This window comes from Pelophylax lessonae (assembly GCF_965119305.1).
Source record: "Pelophylax lessonae genome assembly, chromosome: 13".
In the NCBI taxonomy this organism is placed as follows: Eukaryota; Metazoa; Chordata; class Amphibia; order Anura; family Ranidae; genus Pelophylax; species Pelophylax lessonae.
Genome location: NC_138780.1, coordinates 182,465,675 through 182,479,236, shown reverse-complemented (window position 1 = coordinate 182,479,236; position 13,562 = coordinate 182,465,675). Strand labels below are relative to the sequence as shown.

Here is a 13,562-nt window from a genome sequence, read left to right as displayed (position 1 = left end):
GAAGTGCCTGAACAAGGACCTCCATGGCAGGATCGCCAGGGATAATTTACTGAAAGCTGCAGATTTAGAGAGATTGGAAATTATTTTTGAAATGACATTAAAGCGGAGCTCCGCCCAAAAGGGGAAGCCCTGCTTGTTTGCATCTTTCCCCCCTCCGCTGCCACATTTGGCACTTTTTCATGGGGGGAGTGGGTACCTGGTTTATTAGGTACCTGCTCCCAATTCTTGATAAGATTGCTGCACATGATCTATGTCATGTCTGCACCCTCTTCCAACCCCCCTTCCCCCCCCCCCCCCCGCTGCCTTCAGGGACCTGTGTGTGTCCCAGAAGACGGTGGGACAGTTTAGAGAGTGCATGCGCAGTAGGCCTGAAGGCTTCACTGCCAGTTTCCCTTACTTACTGCACCCGAAACTGATGGGACAAATCGGCTTGGGGTGCCGACATTGCGGGATCCCTGGACAGGTAAGAGTTTTTAAATTAAGTCAGCAGCTACAGTATTTGTTAATTTTATTTCCCAAGCGGTTTTTACTGATTGGGTTTAAATCTACATCCTATGTTTCATACTCCCCCCCCCCCCCCCCCCCCCCTTAGTAAATAGTTTAGTCGGGCTGAACACAATGCAAATAAAAATGATTTATGCCTATCCACACTGCAGTGTCCTGACCCTCTCTGATAGAGCCCCCCCCCCCTCTTTCTGCATTTTGCAGGTAGAGTGGCTGACGTAGAGTCTTTTGTGTCTCTTCCAGGAACAGTCAGCTGTGACCGTCTTGTGATCACACATTGCTTGTGTTAGTAGAGCAGTTCAGAGAGCAATGACACGTTCATGGCTGTAACCCCAAGCAACCAGTTAGACTTCAGTTAGCGCTGACCTCCAGCCTTCTCTTCAGTCTTGCACAGTTGTAGCGGCTCCTCTCCTGTACAGACATTGCTTCCTCTGATTTCACTGCACACTGTGAGCTTCTCACAATGTACATTGTATGTATGTATGTATATATATATATATATATATATATATATATATATATATATATATATATATATATATATATATATATATATACACACAGTACAGACCAAAAGTTTGGACACACCTTTGAATTAACACATGTGGAATTATATACATAACAAAAAAGTGTGAAACAACTAGGGGATTGGAGGACCTTGACTATGAAGAGCGTCTGCAATCGCTTGATTTATTCTCCCTGGAGAAGAGACGTCTGAGGGGGGACATGATAGCAATTTATAAATCTCTTAATGGGGATCCCAGCTTAGAAAAAAAGCTGTTCATTCGAAGGAATTGCATGAGGACTCGAGGACATACAATGCGATTTAGAGGAGAAGCCTTTTAACCTCAGGCAACGAGGGGGGTTCTTTACTGTTAGGGCTACAAGATTGTGGAATTCTCTACCACAAGAGGTGGTTTCTGTGGGAAGTATGGTGGCTTTCAAAAGACTCTTAGACTTGCATCTCAAGGATCAGAACATTCAGGGCTATGTGAGATGATTACGGCCACACACACCTACACAGGTTGAACTGGATGGACTATTGTCTTTATTCAACCTCACCTACTATGTAACTGAAAATGTCATATTCTAGGTTCTTCAAAGTAGCCACCTTTTGCTTTGATTACTGCTTTGCACGCTCTTGGCATTCTCTTGATGAGCTTCAAGAGGAGTCACCTAAAATGGTCTTCCAACAGTCTTGAAGGAGTTCCCAGAGATGCTTAGCACTTGTTGGCCCTTTTGCCTTCACTCTGCGGTCCAGCTCACCCCAAACCATCTGGATTGGGTTGAGGTCCGGTGACTGTGGAGGCCAGGTCATCTGGCGCAGCACCCCGTCACTCTCATTGGTCAAATAGCCCTTACACAGCCTGGAGGTGTGTTTGGGGTCATTGTCCTGTTGAAAAATAAATGATGGTCCAACTAAACGCAAACCAGATGGAATAGCATGCCGCTGCAAGATGCTGTGGTAGCCATGCTGGTTCAGTATGCCTTCAATTTTGAATAAATCCCCAACAGTGTCACCAGCAAAGCACCCCCACACCATCACACCTCCTCCTCCATGCTTCACGGTGGGAACCAGGCATGTAGAGTCCACCCGTTCACCTTCTCTGCGTCGCACAAAGACACGGTGGTTGGAACCAAAGATCTCAAATTTGGACTCATCAGACCAAAGCACAGATTTCCACTGGTTTAATGTCCATTCCTTTGTGTTCTTTAGCCCAAACAAGTCTCTTCTGCCACTCGTTTTCCTGTACTTGGCTCCTTTTTTCTTGCTATAATACAAATTCTAACCAGGGCCGTCTTTATTCTTGATTGGACCCTGGGCAAAAATTTTCTTGGGCCCTCTTGAATCCACTTATCAACTATTTGGAGGCTCAAGGGGCAGCTGCTTTGGGCCCCACAACAATGACTAGACCCAGGGCAGCTGCCCCTTTTGCCCTGTGTTAAAGACAGCCCTGATTCTAACAGTCTATTCAGTAGGACTATCAGCTGTGTATCCACCTGACTTCTGCACAACACAACTGATGGTCCCAACCCCATTTATAAGGCAAGAAATCACACTTATTAAACCTGACAGGGCACACATGTGAAGTGAAAACCATTTCAGGTGACACCTCTTGAAGTGTGACTCTACAATTTTCATAGTCATGAAAATAAAGAGAACTCTTTGAATGAGAAGGTGGGTCCAAACTTTTGGTCTGTACTGTATATGTGTGTGTGTGTGTGTGTGTGTGTATGTGTATATATATATATATATATATATATATATATATATATATATAATATATATTAGGGCTGCACGATATTGGGGAAAAAAATCACATTGCGATATTTGTTCCCCAACGATATATATTGCGATATTACCCACCTCTTCACCTCTTCCTGGTGTACATGGTACAGTCGCCTCCCCTCCGTATTTGGTACCTTCTTGGCAGCCTCGGCCCAGGTGCGCTCCCTCCGCCTCTTCTGTTTGTCCCTCATGATCGGGCTGTGAAGTCAGGGGGGGGGAATCTCTCTGGATGGGGGCAGACGGACACACAGGAAGCGGGGGTAACGCTGGGAGTTGTAGTCCTCTTCACCAGGCAGCTCCTTCGCACCGTAAGCACACTCCCAGTTCCCCACAATACACTTCCGCCCCACAGCACAGCGGACCAATCACGTAGTGAGTAGCGGCACAGCGAACCAATCAGGTGTGCAGGCACGCTTGATTGGTTCCCTGTGCCACTGCTCACAGCGTGCTGCTCACCGCTAAGTCAGGAGAGCTGCAGAACACCGGAAAACATGTGGGACGGCTGTATTCTTCTGCCTTCACTGTGAGTCCCCAATATCGCATGATCCGGCGATGTGAATATCGCCCACGGCCGCAGCACGATATTAGATGTTACATCGAATATCGTTCAGCCCTAATATATATATAAGACCTCATCAGCATATGCTGCAATCTTATGCTCTTTTTGTCCCACTTTTACTCCCCCCCCCCCCCCCCCCCCAATGTCCCTATTTTGCTTTTTTTTTTTTTTTTTTTGCTAATGATGGTTCTAACGCTAAAACGAACAATATGGGTGAGAGAGGGCATCCCTGCCTCGTCCAGTTGCTCATTTCAAATTTTGATGCTAATTTCCCGTTTACCTTAACAGTTGCGGTGGGGTTTTTATATAGCGTGACTATCCACTGTATCATCTTTGGTCCCATTCCAAGACCTTTTATTGTCTTGATCATGAAATCCCAATCCACCCTGTCGAAGGCTTTCCCGGCGTCTATTGACAACCAGGAGGGCCGGGACTCCAGAATCTTTTGTTTTATGTAATAACATTAAGGTTCTGATTGCATTATCCCTTCCCTCTCTCTCCCTGGGACAAAACCTGTTTGGTCTGCATGGATCCAGTCCTCCCAACAGCTTTTTTTTTTTTTTGTCTCGTTGCCAATACTTTTGCATATAATTTTCTGTCTACATTTAACAAGGCTTTTGGCCTATAACTGGAGCATAAAGTTGAATCTTTTCCTTCCTTCGGTATTACCCTCTTGTATGCTTGTAAAGATTCTCCCCTCATATCTCCTTTTATCCCAATCCCATTAATGTAAGAACATATCTTTGGGACTAATATTTCTCCAAATCTTTTATAGTAATGTACCTTATATCCATCAGGCCCCGGGTTTTTCCCATTTGGTGTGTATCTTTTAATGCCTCCCAGATATCAGCTTGGGAAATTGGTGACTGGAGCGCTGCCATTTTGTCCGCCGCTACTTTGGGTAGTCTTTAATATGTTTTTGTATCTCTAGTATTCTTTTTTGTTTTACCTGTTGTGATTCTTTCTGGCGAACATTATATAGGGCATTATAAAAGCTTTGAAAAGCTCTAGCTATTTCCATTGTTGAGTGTACCATTTCTCCCCTACTGTTTTTCATTCGATCTATAGAGTTTTAAAAATTTTTCTTAGTATTCTTGCTAAGAGCTTTCTTGGCTTATTTCCAAATTTATACCTATACCTGCAAATCTATTAAAGCTACGCCGGGTCTCGTCTTCCAATGGATCTTTCAGTTCATCCCCTTTTTAGTACTAGGTTTTCTTTTATCTCCCTAGCCATTTCCTTTTTATGTTTCCGTTCAAGCTCGTAAATCTTTGTAGTTATTCTATTTGTCCTTAGTCCTTTCCTTTTTTTTCTTTCCGTAAGCTATTGCTATTAATATCCCCCTAATACAGGCGGTCCCCGGGTTACGAACAAGATAGGGTCAGTAGGTTTGTTCTTAAGTTGAATTTGTTTGTAAGTCGGAACAGATACATTTTTTAAGTTTAGCTCCTGCCAAAAAAATAATTACGTTTTTTGGATAGCATTGGGAAGGGTTAACATCTCTGTAATGCTTGTTTTGCGGTCTGTACCCCTGTTCAGAAGATTTCACCTCACTTTCTGTCCCTATGACAATTGGATTTTGAAAATTTTGGGTTGTTGTGGAAAGAACGATTGGTGATAAAGCTTCAGTGGAGACAACTTTTTCCCATGAGAACTCTTACAGGAGTGAATTTCCCTTCCTAGGGGGAGATTTCCTCTCACTTCCTGTTGTCTCCCTCCATTTGTAAGTAGGAGTCGTTTTTAAGTCGGATGTTTGTAATCTGAAGGGGCATGATTGGATATAGTCATAAATCAAAAAAAAACCATAGTGAAGTCAGTTGTGAAAGAATTTAATGCTCATATAAAAAATTACTCACAAGAAGTACGTGAAAAAACGGCTTGTAGAGCACACAGGCTTTTCCGGGAATGCCGTCTAGCATGCGTTCCATGGAGGACAGGAAGTGACGTCAATAGTTTGGCGTAACCCGAAATATGTATGTCTGGTTACGCCGTTGATGTCACTTCCTGTCCTCCATTGAACACACACTAGACGCCGTTCCCAGAAGAGCCTGTGTGTTCTTCTACAACCTGATTTCACACGTACTTCTTGTGAGTAATTTTTTATATGCGCATTAAATTCTTTTAAAACTGACTTCACTATGGTTTCTCTCCATTTTATTTGAGCCCCAAAGATCCTTTGCAAGTCAATGTACAGCAGTGGTGTGGCGGTATCCAGCAGGTGTATTGGCATCCATCTCACCAGCTTTAAGCCTTACTGACCCCCAGACTGAAATACCTGAGGGTCCATTATTTCTGGTGAGTGGGGACACAGGAGGAGAGTGAAGCACTCCAGCACTTTTTAATCTTGAAGCACTTTAGCACATTCTGTGGATATTTTGGAGCACTTTCAGTGCTTGAATTAGCAATTTTATGAGATTTTTTAGAACACTTTAGCACTTTATTAATGTTATGAATAGGGATGCACCGAATAATCGGCGGCTGAACATTATTCGGCCGAAAATAGAAAAAATAGCACTTTCGGTGTTCGGCCGAATAAGTCAAAAGGCCGAATAATTTTGTGCCGAATAATAGGGCTGAACGATAGTCGATATGATATTGACTATCGTTCTGTGGCCGTAGGCTATATTTACAGGGGGAAGGGACTCGGAGGAGGACTCACAGACTTCCGTGTTAGGCAGGGGAAGCCGGGACACTTCAGCGGTGAGCATACATTACATTACTCACTCGTGCACTGCAGCCCGCCCCACACATTCAGTGAGTCTTACTCTCCTCCCTAGTTTTTTCAATGGCACATTCAGGAAGCCAATCACGCCGTGATTAGCTGCACAGCGAACCAATCACGCGTGCCTGCACACCTGATTGGTTCCGCTGTGCCGCTAATCACGGCGTGATTGGCTTCCTGAATGTGCCATTGAAAAAACTAGGGAGGAGAGGAAGACTCACTGAATGTGTGGGGCGGGCTGCAGTGCACGAGTGAGTAATGTATGTATGCGGCTGTGCTCCTTTCCAGGCTCCTACTAGTCCACCTCCAGCCTCCTACTACCACCACTATGAGAGACTGTCTGTCACTGTATAATCTGATCGAGTCCACACTGACACTGACTGACTGTCACTGAGTAATTGATGTTACCACATTAACCCTGACCTGCCCAGTGCCCTGTATCTGCAATTAAAATTTACAAGGCTGCCTGCATGCTTCCTGATTTCCATTCCCAGCATCCTTCCCAATCCCTACAGTGTCACTAACATTAACCCTATGGTACAAGGCTGCAGTGTGCACTGAATCCCATTCCCTACAGTAACATTTAGGGAGAGAGACATGAGAGGACGAGAGAGAGAGAGTGAGAGGACAAGAGAGAGAGAGAGAGAGTGAGAGGACAAGAGAGAGAGAGAGTGAGAGGACAAGAGAGAGAGAGAGTGAGAGGACAAGAGAGAGAGAGAGTGAGAGGACAAGAGAGAGAGAGACGTGAGAGGACAAGAGAGAGAGAGACGTGAGAGGACAAGAGAGAGACATGAGAGGACAAGAGAGAGAGTGAGAGGACAAGAGAGAGAGACACACGAGAGGACAAGAGAGAGGACAAAAAATTGGCAAAATAAATGGAAAAAATGCAAAACACCGCGTTCGGTATTCGGCCTTCGGCCAAACATTTTATTATTATTCGGCTTCGGCCAAGAATTTCATTTCGGTGCATCCCTAGTTATGAATATATTTTTTTGCACATGAACACTTTATTGTATAATTTCTATGATTGCTATTTTGTATTTCTTGTAAGGGCAAGCGCTGTTAATATTACTATTTTATATCTCTGGTGAACAGCAGCTTCACATTTTATTATAATATATTTTGTTGTATATGCCTAGCGCGGGTTTAGATTTGAATATTTTGATTAGCTGTGCAGTAAAGCCACTCGACCAGGCAGTTTGAGCCGGATGGTTGGCCGTGCAGAGAGGCTGATTGACCAAGCCGTCTTTCCGTGGGGATGAGAGGTATCCGGGGGATAAGGGCGAGAGCAGGCTCATACAGCCGCAGTGCAGAGCTCCGCCGTCGCAGCATCCGTGGACGGCATCTCCGCTCGCCCTGCTCACCCCGCCCTCACGTGCGTGTCGCACTGGATCTAAAATTATGGTACACCATGTACAAAAAGTGATATCTGCTCTGTGTAAGATCTCTCTGGTATGGCTGCTTACACCCAAAAGCAGTGTAACAGTGCTTCAGTAAAAATACACTGCTCAAAAAAAATTAAAGAAACCCTTTGAAGATGCATCAGATCTTAATGGGTAAAAATATCATGCTGGATATCTTTACTGGTATGGACTGGGCAATGTGTTAGGAATGAAAGGCTGCCACATTGTTTGATGAAAATGATCAACCTACAGAGGGCTGAATTCAAGGACACCCCGAAAATCAAAGTGAAAAAATTATGCAGCAGGCTGGTCCATTTTGCTGAAATTTCTTTGCAGCAACTCAAAATGGTACTCAATAGTTTGTATGGCCCACACGTGCTTGTATGCATGCCTGACAACGTCAGGGCATGCTCCTAATGAGACAACAGATGGTGCCCTGGGGTATTTCGTCCCAGATCTGGACCAGGGCGTCACTGAGCTCCTGGCCAGACTGAGGTGCAACCTGGCAGCATTGGATGGACCGAAACATTATGTCCCAGAGGTGTTCTATTGGATTTAGGTCAGGGGAGTGTGGGGGATATTTAATGGTATCCGTTCCTTGATCCTCCAGGAACTGGCTGCATACTCTCTCTACATGAGGCCGGTCATTGTTGTGCACCAGCGTAGGGTCTGGCAATGGTCCAAGGAGTTTATACCGATACCTAATGGCAGTCAGAGTGCCATTGTCTAGCCTGTAGAGGTCTGTGCGTCCTTCCACCATGGATATGCCTTCCTAGACCATCACTGACCCACCACCAAACCGGTCATGCTGAACAATGTTACAAGCAGCATTACATTCTCCACACCTTCTTCAGACCCTTTCACGTCTGTCACATGTGCTCAGGGTGAACCTGCTCTCATCTGTGAAAAGCACAGGGAGCCAGTGGTGGACCTGCCAATTCTGGTGTTCAATGGCAAATGCCAATCGAGCTCCATGGTGCTGTGCACCCTAATGAAGTCTGTTTTTGATTGTTTGGTCAGAGACATTCACAGCAGTGGCCTGCTGGAAGTCATTTTGTAGGGCTCTGGCAGTGCTCATCCTGTTCCTCCTTGCACAAAGGAGCAGATACCGGTCCTGCTGATGGGTTAAGGACCTTCTATGGCCCTGTCCAGCTCTCCTAGAGTAACTGCCTGTCTCCTGGAATCTCCTCCATGCTTCTGTGACTGTGCTGGGAGGCACAGCAAACTTTCTGACAATGGCACATATTGATCTGCCATCCTTGCAGAGTTGGATTGCCTGTGCAACCTCTATAGGGTCCAGATATCGCCTCATGCTACCAGTAGTGACACTGACCCTAGCCAAATGCAAAACTAGTGAAAAACAGTCAGAAAAGATGAGAAGGGAAACAAAATGCCAGTGGCCTCCAACTGTTAAACCATTCCTGTTTTGGAGGTCGTCTCATTGTTGCCCATCTAGTGCACCTATTAATTTAATTAACACCAAAGCAGCTGAAACTGCTTTAACAACCCCCTCTGCTACTTAACTGACCAGATGAATATCTCAGGAGTTTACCTGACTTGATACTATAATAGTGAAGCCCCTCACGGAGCATAAGCAGCAAAAAAACATAAAGCATAAATTAATCCTAAAATTAAAATCCAAATAATAAAACTGAAATTCCAATATTAAGTCCAATATAGTGACAAATATCCAACGATAACACCAGTGTTGTTGCAGCAATCCTCCTTAGAAATATTTTAGTGAACTCCCACCACCAAGTGAATTTCAAACTCACCAGAGCGAGTAGCTGCCATTACAGCAGCAAAAATGCCCAGAGAAGCATGTTGATCCAGCAACGAACATTGATGCTTAGGAACTCCAAAGACCTCTCCTTTGGACAGCCTCCAACTGTAGATGAATGAAGCTCACCAATAGCCAGGGAGAAAGTTCCTTCCCATAGTGTAGTATGGTTAAAAACATGCATACAGCAGGTAAAGGTAAAAAGGCCGCTGTTGACCCAGAATCGAGCAGCGGTTTGATGTCGGTACCAAAATCTCTGCTCCGATGCGTTTCGTCCAATAGGACGTTATCGATTCCAGGTCGACAGAGGCTCTTAAATGAGTTTATTGATTCACTATACTTTACCTGCTGTATGCATGTTTTTAACAATAAATACTACACTATTGGAAACTTCTCTCTGGCTCTTGGTGAGCTTCATTCATTTTTGAGGCTGCCCAAAGGAGGGGTCTATGGAGATCCTATGCTGCAATATTCCTTACTGGTTCAACGTACTGTTTTGGGCATTTTTGCTGCTGTAATGGCAGCTATTCGTTCTGGTGAATTTGAAATTCACTTGGTGGTGGGAGATCACTAAAGTATTTCTAAGGATGGCTGCAACTACACTGGTGTTATTGTTTACTTTTGAATTTCAATTTCATTATTTGGACTTTATTTCATGATTCACGTATGTTTTTTGCTCTGTGAGGCGCTTCGCTATTTTACATAATACATCATGTAATAGATTTTTTTTTTTTTTTTTTTAAATATTAGCATGGCGATGAGCGAGGAACCAAGGAAGGCAAAATATAGGCACATGAAACTTCAAATGAATGACCTAAAAGGGATAATAAAGCCTTGTGGTTTTTTTTTTTTTAATAAAAAAATATAAAAAACATGTCATACTTACCTGCTCTGTGTAATGGTTTTCACAGAGCAGCCTAGATCCTCCTCTTCAGGTCCCACACCAGCGCTCCTGGCTTCCCCCTCCTGCTGGGTGCCTCCACAGCAGGCAGCTCTGTGTTTCCATTCACACATGGAGCTTCGGCTCGGCCCCGCCCCTTCCATCTCCTGAATGGCTCATTGGATGTAATTGACAGCAGGCAATGGCTCCCCCTGCTGCCAAAAGCCAATCAGGAATGCGAGTCCCCAGACAGGAACGGCTCTTGTGTAGATCGCTGGATCGAGAGGGGGCTCAGGTATTAGGGGGGGGGGGGCTGCTGCACACAGTTTTTTTTTTTTTTTTTTTTTACCTTCATGCATAGAATGCATGAAGGTAAAAAACCTTGTGCCTTGGCAACCACTTTAAAGTCTCTTCTTTTTCTTTTTATTAAAATAAACATTTTATATTTACCTTCTCTGTGCAATGGTTTTGCACAGAGCAAGCCTGATGCACCTCTTCTGGGGTCCCCCACTGGCACTCTATGCCCCTCCTCTTCATCAGGTGCTGAAGCTACTTTCCACGGGGGCACCTGTGCATGCTCGCTCCCAAGCCCCGCTGCTGCGTCCATTGACACAGACAATGGGACTCGGCCCCGCTCCCATGTCAAAGCATTTGATTGACAGCAGCGGTAGCCAATGGCTCCCTCTGCTATCAATCTGCAGAATGAGGAGGAAGACAGCGGCTGGAGCCGCTGCTCCTGTGCACGTCGCTGGATCGGGCTCAGGTTAGAAAAAGGGGCGGGGGGAGCTGCAGCACTGAACGTTTTTCACCTTAATGCATAGAATGCATCAGAGTGAAAAACCATGAGACTTAAGAATGACTTTGAGCTTTAGCCCATACCTGTGAAATGCATTTTCTGATTTTTATTCCATGTTCTTTTTTTTTTTCCAGATCCACAGGAGTAAAAACAAGTGGAAGTTTCACCTCAAGGATGGAATTATGAACCTGAATGGTCGCGATTTTGTCTTCTCTAAAGCCATCGGCGATGCGGAGTGGTGAAAAACCTCCCCCCCACCCCACAGCCATCCCAATGAAGGGTGTTTTTCGAGTGGGGTGATGAAACTGAAAACTGGTTAAACTGAAACCAATCCCGACAACGTGGGAAACGCCCCTTTCCCTGGTACCAATGACAAGAAACTGAAGTGGCATGTCCCTGTGGGATTGGTGGATGGGCTGCACTGCAGGAAGAGACTATGCGGGATCGCTGCCCACCCCCCACCCCCCTTACATTTACATTACAGTCCCCGCCCCTTCCTCAGGCTTCACAAATATGGCTCCGGTGCATCGTCCGAGGAGTTTTTTACTGTTCTCTTTGCCTGATCCTTTCTGTCCTGTATATTTTGACTAATCTGATCACATGGTTTTATCTCCCGCCCGTAACCCCCACAAAGACCTAAATAAGTGCTTTTATTGGAAGTATTCTTCTCTCCCCAGCCAGTCATTGGTGTTCCAATGTTTTGTACAGACCGCTCTCGTCTCCCAGCAGTTCACTTTTATCCTTCCTGTCTCCCAAAGCCGATATGTTCTTCTCCAAGGTGTCACACCTCCTCTGGTCCTGACCCCCTGACATCTGTGTGTAGTTTCTGGGGTTGGCTGATTTCTTTGCCTTCCAGTTGATGTAGCTGTCCCCTGGGGAAGGTCATCTGGGTTGCACTGTGAGGAAAGGGACTTGACTGCTGTGACTTCCCTTGGGAACCCTACATACCCCCCCAGCCCCCCCCCCAGCCCATTTCTTGGTTAGCGGAAGTTGCAGCAGAGCTCGTCGAGCAGTGGTTGCCTTACGCAGTACTTTACTGTCCTGTACATGACGCATCACCAGGGGGGAGGGGACGGTTGCAGGGGGGGCATTAATTTTACTGCCTTGTGACTAGTGCCTATGCTAAAAAGACGGAGGCTACGGTTGACCAAAGCCCAGCTTCCTTATCGCTTATTAGAAGCGAAGCCCCATTTTTGCCTGCTGGGGGGGGTGGGTTGGGGGGGTTGTTGCAGTCCCAGAGCTGCCCCCGAATGGCCAGTGCTCACCTTACCTTCTGGTTTTTATATGGACTTTCAGAACTTTAAGGCCGGGCATGGCAGGTGGTTTTGGGGGAGCGCTCAGCGCATTGGGTTCCGCCAGCACAAGACACCCTAATCTTCCTGTTCTCATGCGGTATTCGATTACCTATCTTCTGCTTTCCAAAATAAAATGCAATCGACGGGGAGCTGAGAAGAAGCAGGTTAAGGTTTGTTAAATGTGAATTTCTTTGTACGTGGGCCCGCTCCTGTGTGACATGGGGGTTCCTAGATTTGATTTTTATAGGGGACTGACTTTTTTTTTTTTTTTTAATTTACGAATGTCAACTGCTGTTGTACATACAGTTCTGTGGAATGGGGAGGGGGGGGGGGCAAAGCTATTTATTATGTCTGTAAAATTCTGTACAATGGCAGACGGAGGTTGCTATTTTTTTTTTTTTTTTTGTCATGTTTTTAAATGCCACGCTTTAGACTCTGATTAGACAACTTATTTGATCTTTTATGTTTTAATATTTTACCTTTGCAAATACCTTTAATTAAAGTTATTTTAAAAACATGGTTGTGTCTGTTGTGATGAGCGGCTTCATGAAGAAATGTTGGGGGCAGCGTGAGGCCAAAATACGATGCTGATGCCAAGGCGTGCCTAGCACCCTTTTGCATCAATGACCGCTTGCAATCTGTTTTAAATGAGGCCCATGATTTTGAATCTGCCTATTTCTCTTGATGAAAATCCTCCAAGTCATGTAAATTCTCTGGTTGCTAGCATGAACTCCATGTCTGAGATCTCCTAAAAACAGTTTGAATGATGCTGAGGTCAGGAGATCCCTGATGACCTGACCACTACAGAACCTTCACTTTAGGAGATCCTGATGACCACTACAGAACCTTCACTTTAGGAGATCCCTGATGACCACTACAGAACCTTCACTTTAGGAGATCCCTGATGTCCACTACAGAACCTTCACTTTAGGAGATCCCTGATGACCACTACAGAACCTTCACTTTAGGAGATCCCTGATGACCACTACAGAACCTTCACGTTAGGAGATCCCTGATGAACACTACAGAACCTTCACTTTAGGAGATCCCTGGTGACCACTACAGAACCTTCACTTTAAAGATCCCTGGTGACCACTACAGAACCTTCACTTTAGGAGATCCCTGATGACCACTACAGAACCTTCACGTTAGGAGATCCCTGATGACCACTACAGAACCTTCACGTTAGGAGATCCCTGATGACCACTACAGAACCTTCACTTTAGGAGATCCCTGATGACCACTACAGAACCTTCACTTTAGGAGATCCCTGATGACCACTACAGAACCTTCACGTTAGGAGATCCCTGATGAACACTACAGAACCTTCACT

The 13,562-nt window shown here is 45.2% G+C and overlaps 1 protein-coding gene across 1 annotated transcript in view; it reads left to right on the top strand.

Annotated features, from left to right (window-relative positions):
- GTF2A1 (general transcription factor IIA subunit 1) overlaps nucleotides 1–12,746 on the top strand; it is a 61,302-nt gene extending 48,556 nt beyond the window's left edge. The window contains exon 9 of the mRNA XM_082275292.1: nucleotides 11,069–12,746. Within this exon, the coding sequence (XP_082131418.1) occupies nucleotides 11,069–11,176 (108 nt within the window). The 3' untranslated portion in view covers nucleotides 11,177–12,746. The remainder of the gene's footprint in view (nucleotides 1–11,068) is intronic.
- The last annotated feature ends 816 nt before the right edge of the window (nucleotides 12,747–13,562 follow it).